This window comes from Staurois parvus, unplaced genomic scaffold (assembly GCF_062004578.1).
Source record: "Staurois parvus isolate SC_StPar_1 unplaced genomic scaffold, SC_StPar_1.0 ptg000155l, whole genome shotgun sequence".
Lineage (NCBI taxonomy): Eukaryota > Metazoa > Chordata > Amphibia > Anura > Ranidae > Staurois > Staurois parvus.
Window position 1 is genome coordinate 4907825 of NW_028317951.1, and position 25559 is coordinate 4933383.

At 41.1% G+C, this 25559-nt stretch overlaps 1 protein-coding gene across 3 annotated transcripts in view; it reads right to left on the reverse strand.

The window, feature by feature from the left end:
* The window catches only part of IFT80 (intraflagellar transport 80), a 201043-nt gene that overhangs the window by 11757 nt on the left and 163727 nt on the right, over nt 1-25559 (reverse strand). For all 3 annotated transcript variants that reach the window (XM_089675439.1, XM_089675441.1, XM_089675442.1), the window contains one exon: nt 14762-14933. In XM_089675439.1, the coding sequence (XP_089531565.1) occupies nt 14762-14933 (172 nt within the window). The remainder of the gene's footprint in view (nt 1-14761; nt 14934-25559) is intronic.

A 25559-nucleotide genomic window follows, 5' to 3' on the forward strand; every position in this document is an offset into this window, starting at 1 on the left:
AACACTGGATCATCAACAAAATAACTTAGCCCAACAAATGTTAAGGGGCTCTAGCCAAAAACTCCCAGAGGGTGGGGTGATGGTTTCAGGGCTAAATCAAGCTAAATGAGAACAGGTCTACAGTGTGAAGATAAAAAGTGAAAGAATAAAATGAGAAGGGACAGAAAGGAGATAAAAGGGTGTAGAAAGGTAATTGACAAGTTCCAGCTTACCATGCCAGTTGATGACAGGGTACACTATGAAAAATTATATTTTCACGCTGGCCAAAACTGAATGGATTATAAATGTAACAAATGTTCATATGGGTGTTAGGAACAGTCAAATGATATGCTACAATAGGGGGTCAAAGCTGGATAGGAAGACGGGGCTTAAAGTAGAATTATAGGCAATCTTTTTTGCATTTTGGATAGAGTTTGGAAGGGTAATAACCCATCAGATTTTTTTTTTTTTTTGCCATCTGTGTCCCATTGTGGAGATTTCCTTTCACTTTCTGTCCCATAGCCAAACAGGAAGTAAAAAAGAAATCCTTGCAAATTAAGGGAATTCCTTGGGGACTGCCAAGTCACCAGAACTAGTGTTCCCATTGGAACATTTTCCCTCTATTTTCTGAGGACAACCCAAAATTTTAGGATTTCCTTTAACTTTCACTATCAATGATAGTAGTAAACAGGAAAAAATAGAGAGGTTAAACCTCCATAACAGGGCAATGACAGACAACAATAAAAACTAACAGGTGCTCTAATCGCTCTGCAGTCTATCCAAAACTGAAAAAAAAATGTTTTACCTTTAGTTATACTTTAACTGGTAAAGGTGTTCCATGTTTGGACCTCTAAAGTCTACAGGGGCTTATATAAGTTCTGTCAGTTAGAAATTTCTGGGACTGCTTGTGGACACTAGGCACTTACCTGAATCAGCACAAAAAGGGCCGATTGAATGAATGCCACCTTCCAGATACGGGTAGCTTTAATTTCCAATATAATCCCCATCCTCCACGACAACCAATATTGCTCATCCTTACTTTCCCATGCCAACAGTAGAACTAACTTGGCTTTCTCTGCCCCTAAAACTTCACTATCACTGCATCTATCATAAGACAAGCTTTCTTTCTGAACTACCATATTCGTATTTTAAAAACAGCAAAATAAATAAAATCAACTATAAAAAGAAAGAATATTTCATTGTGGAGTGTACATTAGAACCCAGCTCACGTTCTCTAATATACTGCAAAATAATGGAAACTCTTCTTCACTTTATTTAAGAAGATGTACGGTATTTGGACAGTCCTAGCTAGCCATAAATAAGCAGTGCAGTAGCTAACAAATGAGCAACAAAGAGAGCAGAAAAAACTGGTGTTGGAGATCTCTCAATGTACTGGAAAATCTCTGTGACTGATTTAGGATTACCGTCCACTCACACACATCAAAGTAAACAACCATTCACTTTAAAAGAAAAAAAGTAATGGGTACACAGTGACGAACATTGCAATATAAATGTCACTTCCTTTGCTCCCACTGGAGTTCAGGGACCATTGAGCTGCAGGCGGTCTATGGGCAATGCTGGTGACTAGTTCTTTGCCAACTGGTGATGTTTTGTGTATACAACACCACACTGTACATTTTATGTAGTTCTCTACATTGTATATTAACACTTGTACATCAATGACCCATTAACTGGACATGAATCAATCATTTTCTGTGCAGTCATTCGTTTAAAAGGGAAGTGTGGACATTTTCCCCCCATTTATACTTACACATGACCGCTGATCGCCAGATCCGCTCTGAGAACCAACACCCCCCCCCCCACGCTCACTGGAGTGCTGGGCTATGAAGGTGGAGGGACTGGCTGGCTCAGGCTCTTAACGGCTTGCTGAGAGGCTGAGCCAGGTGCCCTTCAGACTCTGGGGTTGATCCAGACTTTGAAGTCAGGATCTTTCCCCAAGCTGGACTGGCTGAGTGCTATCACCCGACAGCAGGCTTTAGCCTGCTGTTGGCTGAAACAGGGTCACAAGAGTGCAGAACGAACTGCACTCCTGTGATCCACAGGGGAAGTACAAAAGAGCTTTGGCTGTACTTCTCCTTAAAGGTTTAAAGCTGAACTCCAGAGAAATCTAAAAACTACCCTTGCAGTGAGGTTCCCCTTGCACTGCAAGCATTAAATGCCCATTATTCTATATAGAGAAACAATAAAAAAGAAGTATTACTTAACTTATCCTTTGCTTTCCTGGCAGCCAGCGCTCTCCTCTTTCCTCCTGAGCTCTAGGTTGTGAGTGGGCTCTTGACATCTTCACTTACAATGCAGGATTGCTGGACCTGCATTGTATGTGATGAAGTCAGGGTGTGATCAATGACAAAACATGGAAGAAAACAGCTTCAGGGGACAAGTCACACAGAGAGAAGGAGCTTGCAGAAGCGATAAGGTAAGCAAAACTCTTTTTTACTATTCCCCTAGGAAAAATGAGCATTAAACCTTTGCAGTGTGGGGGATGCCCAACTTCAAGGGTAGTTTTTAAATTTAGTTGTAAGATGACATTATCATTTGCTTATACAAAAATGACATATGCTGTTCAGCTGTGTACACCATTTTGACTGTTGTGTTGTATGTTGTATACTCTGCAATGCCTGACCATATCCACTTTCTCTATGTTATATACCATTTACTGTTCATCTGTACATACTATGCATATTGTGTATTCCACATTACTCTTAATACACTCAAATGCATTCCATAGCCAATGCAACTCCATTGTACAGTCAATGCTATACATTATATACTGTACCCTGCTACTATGTTATCTTAGTTCTCAAACAAAGCTTTGTGTACATAATGGGGTTACTTTTGATGGGCTTAGAGGCAACTTCTGTGTATTACAGCAAGTTCATAGTACAAATGTTCAATTTTAGTCAATAATGAATATCTGTACCAATAGTAAAAAATAAGATATCTGCATTTCGTTTAAATAGCTTTGCTTATAAATAGATTTGTGTGCAGTTAGGGGGTCCCAGTAAAAGATGTACTCAAGTCAATACTTAATCAGATTGCACTGGGTATTCTAAAAACAATGGCTTTCATAAAGGGGTGTATACATTCTGCTGTACCCCCACCTAAAACCAAGGAGTGGAGAGGGATTTGGATGGGGGACTTAGGTGAGTATATCTGGCTTTACAAGGTAAGGGGGAATAAGCCTTAGATTGCTTAGAGGTGGGTTGGAAAGAAGGCTGGTAAAAAAAATAAATAGGTTTTGTCCCTGGTGGGACACTACATGGAAACAGGTAACATAAGAATCTGTAGGTGGGAGGCAGCAAGAAGCCTGCAGGGAGTTTTCCAGCATGTCATGAAGACACATTCCAGAATCTAAGGACTGCCAACAAAAGTAGTGGTTTGTGCCAGTACAGCTGTCAGTGAATAAGTACTGAGCAGGTACAGTTGTGTTCAAAATAATAGCAGTGTGTTGAAAAAAGTGATAAAAGCTCAAAATCCTTCTAATAGCTTTTATTTCCATACACACAAATGCATTGGGAGCACTACACATTCTATTCCAAATCAAAACATGAAGAAAAATATATCAAATTTGTGTTGTTCCTCTAAAAAAATTGAAGAAAAGTGAATATTAGACTGTTCAAAAAAATAGCAGTGTTTGTATTCTTCTTTACAAACTCAAACATTCACTATATAAACTGAAAAATGTTTGAAGATTTTGCTTTCCTTTGAATCACTTAATGAATATTTAGTTGTATAAGCACTGTTTCTGAGAACTGCTGTACATCTGTGTTGCATGGAGTCAACCAACTTCTGGCCCCTGTGAACAGGTATTCCAGCCCAGGATGATTGGACTACATTCCACAGTTCTTCTCTATTTCTTGGTTTTGCCTCAGAAACTGCATTTTTGATGTCACCATACAAGTTTCTATTGGATTAAGATCCGGGGATTGGGCTGGCCACTCAATAACGTCAATCTTGTTGGTCTGGAACCAAGATGTTGCACGTTTACTGGTGTGTTTGGGGTCGTTGTCTTGTAGGAACACCCATTTCAAGGGCATTTCCTCTTCAGCATAAGGCAGCATGACCTCTTCAAGTATTCTGATATATTTAAACTGATCCATGATCCCTGGTATGCGATAAATAGGCCCAACACCGTAGTATGAGAAACATCCCCATATCATGATGCTTGCGCAACCATGCTTCACTGTCTTCACAGTGTACTGTGGCTTGAATTCAGTGTTTGGGGGTCGTCTGACAAACTGTCTCCGGCCACTAGACCAAAAAGAACAATCTTACTTTCATCAGTCCACAAAGTGTTGCGCCATTTCTCTTTAGGCCAGTCAATGTGCTCTTTGGCAAATTGTAACCTCTTCAGCACATATCTTTTTTTCAACAGTGGGACTTTGCGGGGGCTTCTTGCAGATAGCTTGTCTTCACATAGGCGTCTTCTAATTGTAACAGTACTCACAGGTAACTTTAGACCTTCTTTGATCTTCTTGGAGCTGATTGTTGGCTGAGTCCTTGCCATTTTGGCTATTCTTCTATCCATTCGAATGGTAGTTTTTCGCTTTCTTCCATGTCTTTCAGGTTTTGGTTGCCATTTTAAAGCATTTGCGATCATTTTAGCTGAGCAGCCTATCATTTTCTGCACTTCTTTATATATTTTCCCCTCTCCAATCAACTTTTTAATCAAGGTACGCTGTTCTTCTGAACAATGCCTGGAACAACCCATTTTCCTCAGAATTTCAGAGAGAAATGCACTGTAACCAGCATGTACAACATTTGCTGCCTTCCTTCCTTAAATAAGGGCAATAATTTCCACCTGTTTTTCAAAGAATGAATGACCTCACTAATAGAACTCCATACTGCTATTATTTTGAACATGCCCCTTTCAATCAGTGATTTAATTACACAGAATCAGCAGAATGCATGTCATGACTGTTGGGTCTGTTGGATTTCTAATACTCTACTACACCTGCTAGTAAATTATTTGCCATGTAGAAATATCATTTCTACCAAAAACAGTGATTGATCAGGTTAGTGATGTCTGACTGCTATTATTTTGAACACAACTGTAGGCTATGCTCCTTGCATGCATCAAAAATTGTATTTTTAATTTTGACTAGAGTGGACTTTTAAAGCCGAACACCAGACTGGGCACTTCCCTCAGTATAGCAGTAAGAGCTATATTTATATTTTACCTAGCCCAGGGCATTTGCTTTATTTTGAATAAAAAAAGATGGAACTGAGCCTTAAACATTACACTGAGCACCTGATGTAGATTGGATAAAGGTTCTAAAAAAATAAAAATAGCAAGCAACTGCTGCAAATGAAAAAATAAAAACATTTGTTCCCTACACATTAGCTAAACTTTTCAACAAGAAAACAACCTTGACACATTTCTTCTCGTAAACTGCCCATACACTAGTAGAGTACAAATATTTGTATGATAAATCTCATTGCATTTGTCAATTTGATGAATGTCATTCGAAAGTACTTCAAAATGTTAACATTTGATTTTGGAACAAATGGACTTTACAGAATGAAAACCACATACACTGTTAAAATGTGTTCCTTCATGAAAAAAATATCCATCCTGCTCCTTTGAATTTTCTTGTCACTATGGTCAACAATGAATGTTGAATCAAACAAATGTTCCTAAAATGAAACATTTGGAATGAAATTCTTCTAGTGTATGGCCAGCTTTACACTAGGTTTATGCTGAACTGCTTTATAGAGTGTACTGCTCCCAAAAGACCAGTTTGGGAAAAATGGACTTACCGTATCTGTTTGTATTTCATCACAAGTTCCTGCAGTTCTACAGACAACAAACACAGCTCCCTCCAGAGCAAACAATATGCAGAGGATCCACTGCATTTTACTATAGTCTGAAAAATAATGGTGTAACCAATTTCTAATGTTATAATGCAGTGGTTTGGCTCATTATTTATGCAATCTCCTTTTTACTGATTTTTAGTTCATAAAAAGATAAAATAAATAATGATCATACAAACAGCATATGTGTAGGTATAAATAGCGTGAAAAGTATTTCAATAACAGTACAAGAAGTAAAGATAGAAGAGAGAGTGTGTGGCCTGGATGGTCACATGTGAAAAAGTTCTGTATCCTCCACACCATCCTACAAGCCCATCCTGTGCACTGCCTACACTACCCTTCAGTGTGTGAACCCTTCAGAGCCCTAACTTTCTTCCTGCAGCCATGGCCAGGGTCAACCACCCCTCAGCGGAAAAGAAGCTCTCCAGATTCTATCATGGGCAAGATGGAGGTGGAACACAACCCAAGCTGGAAATACAGAGATCGGACTCCTCAATCCACCCTCCTATTTCTTCCAAAACTCCTATATGCCCTGGCCAATGCACCCTGTAAAATACCCCCTGAATGTTTTCACAAAATGGATACTATTTGTTCATTATTTCTAAGGCAAGGTGGAAGTGCTAGAATCTTGTTATTCATGTTTAGTCAATCTCATCCTCCATGTATCTGAAGACAAGTTTCTTTTAAAGTAGATTAGAGCAAATCTTTTGCTAAAATTCAACTCTTCAATACATTAGCCCCTGCAAAGAACACGGTGTCTTGGCGGCATATTTTGGGTCATTGTCATGCTGGAAAACCCATCCACGACCCATCTTCAGTGTTCTAGCTGAGGAGAGAAGGCTCTTATCCGAGCTTTTATAAAACATGGCCTCGTCCATTGGCCCCTCAATGCGGCAAAGTCGACCTGTACCTTTAGCAGAGAAACAGGCCCAAAGCATAATTTTTCCACCATCGTAATTGACTGTTCTTAGGGTCATAGTCAGCATTTTACTTCCTACAAACACGAGTTAATAACAAAGAGCTTCATTTTGGCCTCATCTGACCACAGCACTTTCTCCCAATCCTTTGCTGAATCATTTAGAAGTTCATTGGCAAACCTCAGATGGGCCTGTACATGTGCCTTCTTGAGCAGGGGGACCTTGTGAGCGCTGCAGAATTTCAATACATGGTGACATATTTTGTTACCAATGGTTTGTTTGGTGACTGTGGTCCCAACTGCCTTAAGAACACTCACAAGCTCCTCCTGTGTAGTTCTGGGCTGATCCCTCACTTTTCTCATGATCATCCTACCCCATGAGGCGAAATCTTGCATGGAGCTCCAGACCGAAGGGCAACTGATGGTTATTTTGTATTTCTTCCATTTGTGAATAAACAATCCAACAGTTGTCTCCTTGTCACAAAGCTTCTTGCTGGTGGTCTTGTAGTCCATTCCAGTCTTGTGCAGGTCTACAATCTTGTTCCTGACATCCTTTGACAGCTCTTTGGTCTTGCCCATGAGAGTGAAGTTTGAATGAAAGAAAGAGCTTCTGTGGATAGGTGTCTTTCATACACATAACGAGCTGTTGTTAGGAGCACCTTATTAATTGACAGGACTAATCTGTATACCACATGCGCACATATTATTATTATACATTGTTATTATACAGGATTTATATAATTGCCAACAGTTTACGCAGCTCTTTACAACATAGCTAGTCTGTGGGAGCCAGAACTGCAACTCAATTTATAACAGTTGTATCATGTGTTTTTTCTGGATTTTTGGTTCATATTCTGTCTCTCTCATTTAAAATACACCTATGATAAAAAAAAATTATAAACCCTTAATTTCTTTGTAAGTGAGAAAGCTTACAAAATCTGCAGGGGATCAAATAATTATTTCCCCACTGTATATATACAGTGCTTAGCATTAATGACCACACCCCTTTTGAAAAGTAAGATTTTAGTCGATATCACAATGAACACAAGAAATATTTCCAACATTTTTTTTTTTACAAAACTGAATTTTATAGAACATTTGTTTAGCTCGTTACATGAAAGTAAGGTTAATAATATAACTTAGATTACAACATCTTCAGTTTTACTCAAATTAGTTGATGCAAAAATGAATACACCCCACAACAAAAACTACTACATTTAATATTTTGTATGACCTCCATGATTTGTGAGGACAGCACCAAGTCTTCCTTCATCCTCCAGGAACTGATTGCATACTCTTGTCGCATGAGGCCAGGCATTGTTATGCACCAGGAGGAACCCAGGACCCAGTGCACCAGCGTAGGGTCTGACAATGGGTCCAGGGATTTCATCCCAATACCTAATGGCAGTCAGGGTCAGGGTACCATTGTCTAGCCTGTAGAGGACTGTGCGTCCCTCCATGGATATGCCTCCCCAGACCATCACTGACCCACCACCGAAATGGTCATGCTGAACGATGTTACAGGCAGCATAACCACAGCTTCTCCAGACCCTTTCACGTCTGTCACATGTGCTCACGGTGAACCTGCTCTCATCTATGAAAAGCACAGGGTGCCAGTGTTGGACCTGCCAATTCTGCTGTTCAATGGCAAATGCCAATCGAGCTCTATGGTGCCAGGCGGCAGTGAGCACAGGGCCCACTAGAGGACGTTGGGCCCTCAGGCCACCCTCATGAAGTCTGTTTCTGATTGTTTGGTCACAGACATTCACACCAGTGGCCTGCTGGAGAACATTTTTTAGGGCTCTGGCAGTGCTCATGCTGTTCCCCCTTGCAGAAAGGAGCAGCTACCGGTCCTGCTGATGGGTTAAGGACCTTCTACGGCCCTGTTCAGCTTTCCTAGCGTAACTGCCTGTCTCCTGGAATCTCATCCATGCTCTTGAGACTGCTGAGAGACACAGCAAACCTTCTGGCAATGGCACGTATTGATGTGTCATCCTGGAGGACTTGGGATGCCTGTGCAACCTCTGCAGGGTCCAGGTATCACCTCATGGTACAAGTAGTGACAATGACCCTAGCCAACTGCAAAACTAGTGAAAAACAGTCAGAAAAATGGAGTAGGGAAAAAAATGTCAGTGGCCTCCACCTGTAAAGCCATTCCTGTTTTGGGGGTCGTCTCATTGTTGCCCATCTAGTGCACCTGTTGTTAATTTAATTAACACCAAAAGCAGCTGAAACTGATTAACAACTCCCTCTGCTACTTAACTGACCAGATCAATATCCCAGGAGTTTAATTGACTTGATGCTATAATCTGATTAAAAAATGTTCCTTTAATTTTTTTGAGCAGTGTGTTTATTTTAACACACACATTCACTACTTCGGATCTTTAAATTATATTTATATTACATTTTATAAAGGCCAACATTTTAGTATTTTTTTTGTTTAGATGTATATTTTACACTTTGGTCTAAGGCAAAATTATGCTTTAGAAGATTTGGATCGGGGTATATCTAGCTTTTCACTGTCCTAATGGAATGAAAATCTGGGCCAAAACCTAAGACATCCTATTACTAACAACTACCATAGAAATGCATTAGATGTAATAAAAGCAAAAAAAAAAAAAAAGAAAAGCATCCTTAGTGTGTTGTAATATTTTTCCAGTTGGTTATGGAGCTTACCATTATTTGTTACAGCTTTCACCAAGCCATTACCTTAGGGGAAAATATTCATATGTCCTGAAAGTGGTTTTAAAGGCTAAATGTTTCTTTTTGCCTTAACGCATGAGTGCTCAACCTGTGGCCCTCCAGCTTTTGCGGAACTACAAGTCCCATCATGCCTCTGCCTTTGGGAGTCTTGCTTGTAACTGTCAGCCGTGCAATGCCTCATGGGACTTGTAGTTTCACAATAGCTGGAGGGCCACAGGTTGAGCACCCATGCCTTAATGCATTCTCTACATTAAGGTAAAAACCTTTAATGTTCAGCGCCCCCCCCCCCCCCCCCCAGCTCTCCCCAAATGCTTACTTGAGCCTGATCTCGATCCAGCGCTATTCTCTCTCTCCTCACAGGACTCAGAGGCAGGAGCTGCTGCTGTCAATCAAATCCTGTGAGGAGGAAGTGGGGGGCAGGGCCAAGCCGCTCTGTGCATGACAATAGATGCACATAGCCCAGCATGGGATTGAGCCTGCACGAGTGTCCCCATAGGAAACAGCTTGCTATGGGGGCACTTGGAAGGGAGCAGGAGCCAAGAGTGCTGGCGGGGGACCCAGAAAAAAGTTTGGGGCCGTTGTGTGCAAAACCATTGCAGAGAGAAGGCAAGTATAACATGCTTATTATTTAAAAAACAAACAAAAAAAAAAACCCTTTACAATCACTTTAAAGCAAATCTGTGTCCACATTATTCTTACAAAACTGCCACTTATATCCCAGAACAGGCATCTTTTGTGTGTTCTCTGTAAGTTCTCCTTTCTTTTAGGTCACCTTGGATACTCACATTTTATACAAAAAGTGACATCTAGGAATATGGCACTTGATTCTGCTCCGCCGCATGGTTTCCACTTGACAGGTGGGCCAGGGCATTATTTCTGGACTACTAGGGAAGGAGAGGGCACAGGGCCAAGCTCTCCTAGATGAAGATGCTATAAGAGAGTGTGCTAGGTTTCAGTAGTCCTGGGGCGCTCTAGAAGAAGAGCAAATTGAAATGCAGGAGCTGAGAGGTGCTTGCTCTGGTACGTAAGTAGCAGTTTGCTAAGATATATTTTTAAAAATGGTACACGTTATATAAATCTGAAAAAAAATACTTCTAGGGAACCCTGACAAATTTCTTTCCCAGCAAAATAATCAGATGTATGCATCAAGTGCGTCAAATCAAGACCAGTTATAATTACAAAGCTACAGTCAATTTAAATAGTCACTTCTTGGATAAATGCCAGTAGGTTGAATGATTCACCAGCTGTATACAGTATATAACATGGCAAGAACTCAGCGAGACATCTGCACCTGGGTTCCTGGATCCACCAACCTATTATACCATGCAAAGGGAAGGGGTCTTATTTTCGAAGTTGGGTTTTTTCAATATTACAAGAGGATTCAGAATCCTCTTCCTGCAATGAGAGGAGCACAACTGTACAAAAGTAGTACTAAAATGCATTAGAAGTCAGAAAGTAATTTCACCCATAGCCAAAATATCAGTATATGGTGCAAACACAGAAAAGCAGTGCTGTGATCTCTCCATCTCCAACTGGTAAAAGGTAAAATTGTAATCAATCCTGTAAGTCTGTTAAACTGGTAAAAAATCCAAAAAAATACTCCCCTCCCAAAAAAGTTAAACTTCCTGTTTTATGCAGTTTTCCAATTTAAAAATTGGATCTTATATAGCTTTATGTCAGTTCAGTGAAACACTTAAGGGAAAAAAAAAAAAAGCACTACTAAACAATTTCAGTAAGCAGAACCACGATTACAATGACTTTCCCAAATGCTAGCAATTATTTTCACATATGTAACAAATTTCCATCATTCAGAAATGCCCACATTTTCACTAATCCTTTTTCTATATGCAAAGATCATCATTAAACATGCTGCGATATTCATTGTATTACAATCACACAACAAACAAGTGTCTTAAAGCAGAATTACACTTATGCTTAAAAAACCCCCCCCCAAAAAAACCACAGACCCTAGAAACTTTTATCCATAATGTGCTGGTACACACAGCATATTAGTACATTATTGCGACCTTACCCGACTAGTGATTCCCTTTAGCTGAGCTTTCTCAGTGCTCCCATCAGTTTTGGGCACTGCCATCTTCTCCTGGACGATCTTCCAGGTTCTGATTCTGCAGCTGCTTGGTTGACTGGGCTGCAATGATGCCACGGCCATACATGTGAAGGGAAGTCACATCAACATGGCACAGAGCAGCATCATAAAGGTACCCTGAGGTGTGCATGCGCGGCTCAGTGTACACATTTGCACTTTAAAGCTCACTGCTGCGACCATGCCTGCCTCCTGGGTATATGCGCTAGTTAAAAATTGGGGCAGCTGCCATTTTTGTTTAGCTTGTGGAACTGGTACAGGGACACAATGGATGACTTCACCTGCCTTGTGCTTTGCTTGGCTTCTGATGTGAACCTGCAAAAGAATGGGCTACCTCCATTGCTATATATGCTCCTCACTATACAGAGGAGCCTCGAAGAGTCAGTGTAGCTTCCACATACTGTATATTTGCAAAAGTTGTGCCACTAAGACCTATTTTAATTGTTAGACAGTTTAATTAGTTGGTTTTCCTTTTTTTTCCTTTTTTTTTGCTGGCTAGCTGGCAAGTGTGTGCTAGTTAAAATGAGTTATGTTTGTCTCAAATATACCTGACCAGCAAGTTCAAGCACAATGAAGCTATTGTTTCATAATATGGCATACATTCTAAACTTCCCAGCATTTTTCTCTTGATGGGGTCTCTGACAATACAAGTCAACAAAGGTGTTATTTCAGTTTAAGATATCTGATAATAGACAGTAAATGTAATAGCAAATCAACAATATAGGAATATTTGTCAGAGTTAAATTACTCATCAATGTATGGTAATTTGTGGTTTATATGGTTAGGCACTGCCCCAGTAAGAAGTAAGCAGATGCTTGCTTAGAAAGCAATAAGGGCATAGGAGATTAGAATTGATTTTTTAGCGGAAAGGTAGCCCAAGTGGTCATCATTCGTTTTCAGGCCATTTACATTCTGCCTTTCCTCAACATGTCACATTTCTGCCGATCAACTCTCCCCAGTGACACGGCTATAATGGTCAACAAGGTCAAAAGTATAATGGGCTCCAGGTGAAAAGGGGTCTGGGTTGTGACCTTCCATGCATACATCTGCTGCCAGTGACTGTAAAGGTGCCAGTTTATGCTGTTAGCATCTTTGTAATGACTATCTAAGCACAGGCCAGAGACCAGGATGCTCTAGGAAAGATGGGCTCATTGAACTATCCTGAAAATGAAAGTGATAAATGTGGCCTGTGGGAACAAGAACACTTACATATATCAAAAGGGGTCTTTGCAATATCTGGGAAAGATGTAAGTGTAATGATCGTGGTCTGTATGCAATGATGGTGAATGCAGGTTCAATAACAATGAGAGGTCTCTTATGAACAGGGAGTTCTGTAAGCAACTGGGGTGGGCAGTGACTACATCATTAACCACTACATAATAAACATTAGTCAGGTGTTTATTATACAAAGAATAGCAGAGGAAGAGTAAAATGTGTAGATGAAAGTGCAGTTGTTAATTACCACATTTCCCCTTTGGGTCCATAGCCTTGAGTTTTTTCTGAATTCCACCTAAAGCCCTTTTCACACTGGTGTGCCTTCCCATACTTTTCCAGGGTCACAAAAGCACATGAAAACTATTCCCCATTAAAGTGTTACTTAACTCATGACCCTGCATTCACTATATCTGGTCTCCCACAGTACACAGAACATGGAAGTGCAATTATTTTAGTAAGTATAAACTGCTAAATACCTTTTCTCACAAGCAGTTAGAGCAGTCTTATGACTTCTATCAGTGTTCAGCATAGCACTGGTTAAAGCTTGTAGGGGTAGTTTTCATTCTGCTCTAGGAGGATGCAAAACCCCTGACCTTTGTCTGGACAGTGCTGATTGGCCCTGTGCTGAACAAATGCACTCTCCCAAGGAAAAAAAATAAAAAACCTCTCTAGCAATACACACTAAATTGAGCATGTGCAGAATGGCTACGATTCAGTCTGTCTTACCAGGAGATAAGATGTGGACATTTGAACAAGAGACTGAGCAGAGAAGTCAGGATCAAACGGCCTTTTTACACAATGCAGAGGATTAACCCCTTAGGTTCCACAGTGAGCATAACAAGCATGCTTTACTGCATTAACAGACGGATTTTACTGTTGTGGGTTTGCCAACACTTTAAATCCTATGTATCCTTAGTGCAATTTTCCAGAAGCGCACCAAAAAAGGTAGCTTCCATTGTAAGTCAATGGGAGTGCATAAAAAACGCATCCGTATAAAATGGTCCTTAATCTGCACAAATATGCATCAAAAGCACATTAAGCCTAGGTTCTCACTATGGATCACATGTGAATCGCACAGGAACCGCACCACATTCCTGTGCAATTCACATGCGATCCTGTGCGGTGCAATTTGAGCCTATTTATTTTGGTTTATACCCATGCAATCCAGTTCAGGCACACGCACTGCCTTTTTAACCTGCTTTTGGGGTGTCCTTAACTGTCAATTGATATCCGCAGCAAGTGCGATTGATATGCGGTGCGGGAATTGCTCAGGGATGCCTACGTTTTTTGCACAGCATGTGTGAACTGGGGCTAAAAGTGCATCAGTGTGAAAGGGCCCCAAGTCATTTTAATCACAAACAATATTTAGGATTCAATAGGGCAGAGAAATTAACAGACAAAATTCTTTAGATGACAAAGTTTCTGGCTGCCTAGCGAGTTTGCAATAGGAATGTAAAAAGAATGCACTCAAGAGTGAGGAATAAGAAAGCGGCACAGTAAAGCTCTGAAAGTCTCTGGTATGGGAGGTGAAGGGAAATCTTCCAAATTGGAATGCAAAAAGCAAAAAAAAACCCCTAAAATCTAACCCTAAATCCCCCAACCCCCACACACAGAAAATAAAAAAAATACAGGTTTGAACTGAAGAGCCCTTGTTTTAAGAAGACAGATAGTTAGATAGGCATGAGAGAAATACCAGGGTAACAATTTCTGACCTGAAAGTGCAATATTTGTACTTTATGGAATGAGCACACAGATCGGGAAAGTCAGAAGTCCTTATCTGCATAACTGTTGTGGTGACATGGAGAATTAACACAAGACCAATCTAATGGGCAACTAGCATTTTTAGAAAGAGAAACAGTGGCAGTTTTCATGTTTGTATAATGATAGATTTCCTTTCAAAGAACTGACAAATCACAAAAGAAAAGGAAAAGCAGCGACAAGCTGGGCATTCAAATAGTACTTGGTGAAGTTATTCACGCAATAAAACACTGAAACGGATGAAATGTTACCTTTACAAAGCGGCAGAGCCTTAATGCATCATTCCACTTAGCAGAAGCGGAGTAGTCATGAAGAATTGCTGGATATGAAGAAATGTTAGTGTGGACAAGACAGCCATCGCTTTTCCGGATTGTCACTCTGTTTCCAACAAAACTGATTATCTGGGGACTTTTACTGTATTCACTAAAGGAAAAAAAATATTTATTATATTCTAACTAATGATGTAAAATCAGCTTTTGTTTTAGATACTATATGTCAAATTATTGATGATGATATAACACAGTGAATTTCCCTGGCAGATCGTCAAAATGGCAAACAAACAAGTGCAGTTGCCCACAGCAACCAATCAGGAATCATCTTTCATTCTAATGGCTGCTTTAAACTGAATAAAGGCATCATCTGATTAGTTGCCAAGGTTACAATAGTGGTTGCACTCCACACTGCCTTAGGGCTTGTGTACAAATGTTTGAAAGAAGACATTTATTATAGAAACAACTTTCAGGCCTGGTTCATACCTATGTGATTATCTGCACATTTTTAAAGATGCATTTTGCATTTGTTTTGGCCAATAGGAAAGTATTGAGTGCAACTTTGATGCGATTTTACACTCTCTAGCGAGAATGTATCCAGCACACCGAGGATCACCAATATGGGTATAAAAGGATTAATAAACTATCACATAGTTACAGCAAGGCAACATTTCGGAGTCTCGCATAACCCCTTCATCAGGCATGTGACAATGAAGGGGTCCTGCGAGACTCAGAAAACGTTGCCTTGCTGTAACTATATGATCGTTTATTAAACCTTTTGGACCCATATTGGTGATCCTCGGTGTGCTGGTGACATTTTCCCTTGCTGATTCTGTTCGGTACAGCCGACGGTCGCTGCAGCACTCACTTATACACACAGCCATTTTTAACGCAGGAACGTGTGCGTTTGGATTGTACACTTACTTTACACTCTCTAGCACTCAAAGTCGCATTAAGTTAGTGCAGGAACCTTTTCAAAGTTACAGAAACTTTGAAAATGTTTGTGCATTCATCTGACTGGAGTGCCAGAGAGTGTAAAGCCGCACTCAATTCTTTCCTATTGGCCTCAAAAAATTCAAAATGCATCAAGAACTCAACACTTGTGTTTTTGGTGTGGTTCCAATAAAGTCTATTGTACCAAAAACACAATCTGCTGCAGAACAAAGTCCGTGACCTTTTCCAAAAAAGCAGCGGCTGAAACCGCATAGCTGTGAACGTGTCTCATAGGAAACCGTGTTAAATGGACTGTAGTGCGTTTCTGCAAAACGCACTAAAAAATACATAGGTGTGAACTAGGCTTTGTTCTTCTCCAGGAACCAGGTGAGCAACAGCATGCTTCTTACCCCCATCTTGCATTAAAAAACAAACTTCATTGCTGCCTTAATATGCTCGCTTTTCATGATACTGACCAAGAAATAAGCATGCAAATCAGGAGTGTTAACTTTACTTGCTGCATACTTGTTTTGGTTCAATAACAAAGTTTGGAAGCCAGGGACAGCCAAGCAACTAGTTGTTTTAAAAGGAAGTCGGGAATGACAGAACTCGTATTTTGCTCTGCACAGGATTCTTTTAACAACCTTAAAGCAAATCTTTGAGGCATGCAAATTCCATAAATGCAGGTGCCTGAAAGGGCACACGTTTATTTTTTCTGATGATCTAATACTCTTGATTGTGCCCAGGTAACCACTGTTCCTAGGAAAATACTTTGCTGAGGCCTTGATTCAGGTCCAATCTAGAACTCTTCCACAAACCCTACAAACTAAAGAAAAGAGCCATTGCTGGATTTTAAAGTAGTAGTAACCCCTAAAGCCTGGCACATATGGCTGAAAACAGTCAGTTTGGCAGGAACTGGCCGACTTTCAGCCTGTGTGTACTCTCACAACCGGCTGCTGTCAAATGGGCATGCTGAAAAACCAGCATCCGACTGGCACTGGCAGCCAATGGCTGCAAATGTTGACCGGTGTTTCCTGGTGGGGGGGAAAGGCAGTCCTCCTGTCAGAACACAATAGCACAGTGGGGGGAGATCGCATGTGTTAGTACAGTGATCTGTCAGTTTTTTTTTTTGTTTAGCCCGCTAATGTGCAACAGATGTACAACTAGCTATTATTAAAAATGTTCCCACCCTTCTCTTCCCACCTATCCTGCATACCCTGTGTACAAAAAAAAAAAATCTATGACCTTACCTTTTCTTAGTCTAGTCACATGATCCTGCAGCTCCAGCTACCCACGTAATGGTGCACTTGACAATAGGTGTGAATTTTAGGAGCTGTGGGGTATGACCTATAGGCTTCCATGGTTCAGCCACGGTCAGTGCTCCCTTCTCTCCCCTGCAGCAGCTGCTCACTGACACAGGGAAGTTGGAGCTGCAGGGTCATATGACTGAACTGAAGCATGTTCAAAATAGGTTAGTAAACAGATCTTTTTTTCTTTTACACAGGGTATGCAGGATAGGTAGAAGGGGGGAGGATTTTTAATAGTAGTTAGTTTTAAGCCTGGTACACAGAGAATAGTTAGGCTTTTCTTCCACTTTGAATACTGCCTGCAAGTGGTGTCAGAAATAAGGTTCCCACTCGTATTTTCCATTTGAACAGCTCCACAAGTGACATTTATGAGTTGGACAAGTGGGATTGAAAAATGCATTCTAAACTACTCAATTTGTGATGGCCGTTACCCTTGGTTATTTCCTTCCTAAAGCGCAGCCATTTGTTCTTTCCACTTTCCCCATCCCCCAGGAAACAAATGGAATAAGGTAGGACCTTTTGACATCACAAAATTTTAACACCACATGAATGCATCTGAAGTCTGAACTCTCAGTTTGTTGTGCACCTGCACAAAAAAGGATTAAATGGTTTTAACATTTTGTGTGCTCAACAATTCTGTTTGAATCCCAGCTCTTATCCAACCGTAACCAACTTCTAACCCCTGGCAAGCCAATTTCTTAAAAAATGTAGGATTTAGTCTGGTCAACTGCTGCAGAACCCTAGGTTCTTCTAGAGGTTGCAAGAGGTTCTTGCAGCAACTAACAATTTCTGCCTCTAGGATACGTAACCATGGATCACAAAGATATCTCAACTCTCTGTAAGAGGACATTCTTCCCACTGACCACCAATGTATGGAGCATTCTTTTCACTGATCACCAGTGTAGGGGGGACCTGCATAAGGTGGTCTTTACCCCACTGACCACCAATTTAACAGTGCCCTTCTCCACTGACCAACATTTCACTAACCAGTAATGTAAGGTCGCACTTTTCAAAGGACTACCAATGCAAGGAAAAACAATTTTCACAATCTGCATTTTTCTGGACATTATTTGTCAACACGTATGCAACACATTTTTAGTGAGGGTCATTTAATTCCCTTCCCAGAACTACAAACCCGATTTAGCCAAAATCTCCCCGTCAATTGATGTCTCTGTCCCACTGCAATAAAGGTGTGGGATGGCTGGTTAAGTACTCTGGGACTCAAAATAGACCTGGTATTCAACAGCTTGATAGTGTAATACTTGTACTGTTTTCTTCCTGTTTTTTTGTTTGAACCTTAGTCTACCGACTGCACTTTTAGACTGTATTGCTGTATTCATGAGTCAATGTTTTGCTGTATCATTACGATTCTGTGCATGACCACTGTTTGAATGCATCAAGTCAAGATGTAATGTCTGGATTTGTATGGCTACTTTTTTTACTCTGAAATACTTTGCCGTTCTTCAATAAACTGTTTCCCTGATTTAAAAAAAAGAAGTAGCCTTTATAGTAGCCCTGGAATTTTAAATACACTAAGCACGCCACATTCCTTATCCCCTTTATTTATTCTTATACAATAATTTATGGTTCATACCATGTATTAATTATTAGCAGGGGTTCCCAGAGACCTGGAAGTTATTTTAAGGGTTCCTCCATGATAAAAAAAAAAGCCTGAGAAAGACTGATTTAAACTATTTGATTTCTGTTTGCTTCCATGCAATCTGGGCTATTTAGTGAAAACACAATCACAGGGCAATCAGTATGCACAGGAGCAAGACAAGATGCACCCAGGAACAAAGGGACTTGTATTTACAAGTTATACAAAATGGGAAATTTACGAACCTCAAAGGATAAAGGCATGATGATTGTGACAACCATTCATATTCTAACGTACATTTCTAGGGGTGGTTGGCAGTGCTACCGCCTTCCTTCTTTTCAGCATCTAAAGGGGTTTTTAGCCACAGATACTTTTGCTAAGATACCTCTGCTGTGACCTTACAGCACCTCATTCTGGTGAACTGTGTGAGGACAACACCTGCCCATACCCACAAGAGGCTTTAACAGATGCTGTAGCAAATTGAACAAAGCATGTCCTATTTATCGTAAAAAAAATGGCAACCTGTGAGTGGGCAGATGTGATTCTCACATGGTTCAAAAGAACAAATAAAGTGGCCAGCATAGCTAATGCCCATGAACCTTAAAGGACCTCTGCTGTGCATCAAGTTAGGATGTTGCTGGTCTGCAAAGTTGATCTTCTATTATTACCACTAACCGCAGCTCCAGTTATAGCACGGGAACATTTACAGGACTCTCCCATTTGCCTGTAACTTGTCTTATTTATATAACATGCTACTGGCAAGACTTTCCTTGCCATTCCAAATAACAGAAGTGGACTGAATGCTATTCTAATAAAACCAGAGTGCTGACTCTAGCAGCACACCACACCCCTGGTCACCATAAAGGGACAGTGAGCACAAAGAAAAAGAATAAAATGAGTAATAATTCAGCGTCTAGTACGGTGGGCAACAGCTAAGCTACTGATGCACACTGCCCAGTTTTAGACCTCGCTGGACAATAAGAATGAACCCCCCCGAGCTAAATGACATATGAATACAGTAGATCACATCTGCACAGCCTGTGGTAAAAATGTAAATGCGTCAGCGTGCTGCAGAACTGAAGAGCAAGCACATGTCAGCGTACAGCCAGCAGGTGGTGCAGTCCTCCATATGCTTAATGAATCAGCTTCTTTTGATTTGCATGTTGAGTGAGGTCTGTTCTGGTCATTACCTTCCACACAATGCACACGACTTTTCAGAACTTGTGTGTTGTGTCCAATTTGTCTGCTTTTACTGTGAATTAAGAAGCAGCTTTTAATTAGATCTTATTTGCTGACGGACAGCTGACTGCAGGGAAATCCTGTTTTTGTGTGCATTTAGTGTGCATTTGGCCAATTTGTCCCTCCCTTTTTCTAGCACCTTTTGCTGTTCATAAATTGATTGAGCAGCTTGCCTTTCTTCATTCTTTTTGTGCGATAATTTAAGGATGCACCCATGGGAGGCCTGCAGCTGCTTTAGAGCTGGTCTGAGCCTTTCAAGGGTTGTAGTACCCCAGGACAGCTGGGGTGACCTCTGGGTAAGTTTGGCTCTCAGTTCATGTGTATATTTGTATATATGATCTACTGTTGGTAATCTCACTGCTTAGTGCTAGGATCAACTTAGCAGAAGCTCCTTGATAGTGGCAGGTGGCTTCTACATATACTTGCAAATGTATGCATTGGAGACTCCTGCCTCTATTATAGTACAAGCAGCTTTTAATTAGATAAGTTTGCTGTTTTGCAGCTGGGTGCTGAAGGGATTTCTTCCATGTGTACTCTAACCAGAAAAGGCAATAACTGGAGAAGACTTAGCCTCAAATGCTAACTTAATGCTATGTTATAATCATTGAGAACCTAGCCTCAAATACTAACTTATAGCTATGTCATGATTAGAGAGGGCCTATCCTCAAATGCTTGTAACTTGGAATTAAACCCCAAAACAAAAATGTTATGTATTGCAGCTTACCAATCCTTAACCACTAAAGCTCTGGAATATTTTACACTCCCCTCGGCCAGTCAATTTTTTGCAGTTTAGCACTGACCTACTTTATATGCTACAAAATATATCCATTAAAAAAAGATCAAACGTCCTCATAAATTTTGGCCAAAATGTATTCTACTACATGTATTTGATAAAAAAAAAAAAATCTCAATAACTGTATATTGATCGGTTTTCAAGAAAGTTATAGTGCCTACAAATTACGGTATAAATATATATATATATATATATGTATACACACACACACACACACACACACACACATATATATATATATATATATATACACAGTGAAGTAAATAAGTATTTGATCCCCTGCTGATCTTGAATGTTTGCCCACTCACAAAGAAATGATCAGTCTAAAAATCGAATGGTGTTTTGGGTCATTGTCATGCTGGAACACCCATCCACGACCCATTTTCCATGCCCTGGCTGAAGGAAGAAGGTTCTCACCCAAGATTTGATGGTACATTTCCCCACCCATCGTCCCTTTGATGCGGTGCAGTTGTCCTGTCCCCTTAGCAGAAAAACACCCCCAAAGCAGAATGTTTCCACCACCATGTTTGACAGTTGCGATGGTGTTCTTGGGGTCATAGGCAGCATTCCTCCTCCTTCAAACATGGCGAGTTGAGTTGATGCCAAAGAGCTCGATTTTGGTCTCATCTGACCACAACAGTTTCAACCAGTCCTCCTCTGCATCATTCAGATATTCAGTAGCAAATGTCAGACGGGCCTGGACATGTGCTTTCTTGAGCAGAGGGACCTTGTGGGCACTGCAGGATTTCAATCCTTGTCGGCATAGTGAGTTACCAATTGTGTTCTTGGTGACTGTGATCCCAGCTGCCTGGTGATCATTCACAAGATCCTCACGTGTTGTTCTGAGATGATTCCTCACTGTTCTCGTGATCATTGACACTCCAGGAGGTGAAATATTGCATGGTGCACTAGACCTAGGGAGACTGACAGTTGTTTTGTGTTTCTTACATTTGCGAATGATTGCACCAACTGTTGTCACATTCTCACCAAGCTGCTTGGCTATAGTTTGGTAGCCCAGTCCAGCCTTGTGTAGGTCTACAATCTTGTCCCTGACATCCTTGGAGAGCTCTTTGGTCTTTGCCATGGTGGAGAGTTTGGTATCTCATTGTTTGATTGCTCCTGTGGACAGGTGTCTTTTATACAGGTAACAAAATGAGATTAGCAGCACTCCCTTTAAGAGACTGCTTCTAATCTCAGCTTGTTACCTGTATGAAAGACATCTGGTAGCCAGAAATCCTGCTGAATGATAGGGGATCAAATACTTATTTCCCTCATGAACATGCAAATCAGTGCATAATTTGTTAGACATGCATTTCTTTTGAATTTTTTGTTGCTATTCTGTCTCTCAGTGTTACAATACACCTACCATTCGATTTTTAGACTGATCATTTCTTTGTGAGTGGGCAAACAACAGGGGATCAAATACTTATTTCCTTCACTATATATATATATATTTTTTTTTTTTTACTGGATTCTTTTCTTTATACTAACGGCGCCAGCGGTGATCAGCAATAATGGGGCAGCAATCTGACACTAAATGACGCTGGAGGTGAAACTGACTAACTGCCACTGAAATTACCAGCAACAGTAATACAGTGATCAGTGGCAATACTATACACTATCACTGTACACTGGGTGGGACGGGGTTAACATCAGGGGCAATCAAGGGGATAAATGTGTGCCTAACAATGTTTTCTATGTGTAAAGTGTGCTGCTTTTTACAAATGATCTCTTTCGGCTTTGCAGAGATGAGAAACAAAGAGATCCTTCCCTCTGTACAGAGCCCTGTTTTGATTGTACACAGCCAATCAGCAGGTCCTGGCTGTAAATAATTGTCCGGTACTTGCTGACAGACTCCTTCTGTGTACAATCACAGCGTGTGCCGGCAAGGGGGTTGCATACCCCCAAACTTGGAAGCAGGCAGGCAATGTACGGGTACTTCACTTTGCCTGTGTGGGCGGTTTGTCTGTAGTACATTGCAGCAAGTGGTTATGTGTGGTGTCTGCACTAGTTTGTTTTTTTTTTTTTTTTTTTGGGGGGGGGGGGGCGCGCCTTATTTTTACATGATGATCTGGCCAGTAACACACTTCCTGTCATAGGGAGTCTCCACTTCATTGGAGGAGCAACAGAGACACTTTTGGAGTGCAGCATTGTCAATCTGGAGAGAGGGTGTTGTTAGATGCACTGGCAGATTTAGATGTTCTTGACTAAGCAATAAAGTCAAACTCTAGCTAACACTTTAAAGCTCTTGTAAACCCAGTGAAGTGACTCGCCTTAGGTGAAATGAAACAAATCCTCCTACATATGTTCAACCTGTTTATCTGCAGCCCTCTCTCTTTTACACACATTCAAGACCCAGAATTTATAAAGCTTGTCTGAGATGTTAGAAAAAAAGGGGCGGAGAAATGAAATTACACATTGCAGAGCTCAGCGAGGGGAGGAGAGCTGATTGCAGGGAAGAGACACATATCCACCCACAGAAATAGATCTGAGGCTTTCAAACTGCTGGAGGTCCTTCCTCTGTCACTTTTTTTCCTGTGGGTGTCGGGAAACTTGTCAGAAGTGACTGCAGATAGCAGAGGAACGAGTGCAGACATTACAGAAATTACACTTGGTGTTCTAGATATAGACAAGTGCACACTGCAGAGGCATATGCTTTGGTCATATTTCATGTCTGAGCTTTACAACCATTTTATTCCACTTGTTGACCAGTCACGTACCTGGTACGTCACCGGTCTTCAAGTGATTGTAATGAAATGATGCCTGCAGCTACAAGCATCATCCCGTTACCGTTTTTGAGTGCAGACGATCGCCTTTCCCGTAATAGCAATCGGAGAAGCTATCTAGCTGCTCGATTGCTAAAACAACCAGCGGGAGGGGTTGTGCCCCCCGCTGCTTTGATGGGATCTCCCATCCCATCGGGAGTCCCAATCGACTAGACGGTACTGCCGTTGGCTGATTACTGAACCAAACAAAGACCGGATCAGGTTTGTTCCACTCCATTAAATAGGAAACCTGAAGCGATGATCTGACATCACTTCTGGATTACTTGGAAATACACAGCGCCATTTTTTTTAAAAATTACTGTGAGTTGAGAAACGTGCACAAAATCGCATGTGTTCCTGGCACACAGACAAACATGCTGTTCCTTAGAAGATGTGCTAGGGTGCCATTAATTCTTAATGAAACCCCCACATATTGGCAAACAGTACATTTTTGGTGAGGCACAATTTCAAAAAAGGGCATCCCATTGAAATGAATAGGCTGCTCTATACGTGGCAATACACTGATGTGAACCAAGGGCTTGCTCACACATGAGGTTGGGCAACGGTAAACCCCCAGTGTTTTCACTACCCCCTTGGCTCCCCTTTTAGCTGCAGAGGCAGCAACCAGGGTTGTGTACATGCTGTTGCCAGAAGTATACCCCAGGTGAATGGGGCCGTGCTGCACCTGCACTGCAACTGTGTGCATTGCACTCGGTTGTGATATGGTGATGCTGCATTTAAGGGGTTAAAACAGGCATGGAGAAGGCGACATATCACCTCTTCACTACCTGTCAAATTCCTCAGAAAAGTGATCCAAGTTTATGTGCATACATACAGCTCAGCAGCCGATGAGTTTTAAAGCTCGGGGGAAGAGCCTGATTTGGGATTCAAGAGAACAATCCAAATGCACACATTCCTGCGTTAAAAATGGCTGTGTGTATAAGTGGGTGCAGCAGCGACCATCGGCTGGAACCAAAGAGAATCAGTAAGGAAGAATGCCACCAGCACACCGAGGATCACCAATAGGGATCCAGAAATTTTAATGAACGATCACAGTTACAGCAAGGTGATGTTTCGGAGTCTCGCAGGACTCCTTCATCAGGCATGTGACGACACATGCCTGATGAAGGGGTCCTGTGAGACTCCGAAACATTGCCTTGCTGTAACTATGTAATCGTTCATTAAAACTTTTGGACCCATATTTGTCATCCTCGGTTTGCTGATTTGGGATGCAGAGACACTGGACCCCATCAGGTCTACTCCTCTTGTGACTGACAGCAGGCAATGGGCAGATCCTTGGCCCTTACAATCTGCTCACTGCCTGCTGTCAATCACAAGGTGAGAGCGGATCAGATGGGAAACTAGTGTCTCTGCTTCTCCATTAGGCACCGCCCACTGTCAGCATCACTGGTTGCTAAGAGGCTGTCAGCTGTGAAACCAACGGCATCCTTAACAACCAGTGATAGGTGGGGAAGGAATGGGGTAGCAGTGGCAAACATGTCACCTGCTACACAGTGTACAAAGGCAGGTCTATCTCTGTACACCAACATGGAGTTTACATGCATACAGGGTTAAACACAGGATTTTGCTGCCAGCTTCTGGTAGCAAGATCATGTGTAGGAAATTACGTAAGCTCGTCTAAATGAGCCCTAATTGAAAACGTTCCAACTCCCCTTCCAACTCTCCTCATGCATGCTGTATTAAGTACAACAGATGTTTGGCACCTTTGTTTCCTCTTTTTTATAGTCCTGTAGTGCCATTTATGATTTTTAATGAATTTTCTCCAGGTATGGGGTTTTTGGTTGTGCCATGATGATACATTGATCTGCAAATGTGCAGTTCAGTGTATTTTCTGAAGAAAATTGTAAACAGGCAGGTAAGTGTGTTTTATTGCAGAAGATACATGCCATGTCCCTTCTTCAGTAAGTGGCCTGCATGTATGTAATTTTTTAATTTTCACCTTTCGTTGTACTTTAAAATACCTTTTTCTCTTAATGAAAAAAGTGTATGGTTTTCAATGCCATTATATAGGAAAGGTGAAAAGGGAATTGTGTAGAAGAATGTATGGTGACATTCATGATATCAAAGATGAACATTTGTGCTTTCTAGTAGCACGCTATTTTGCGATGAACCATGGATAGGATCA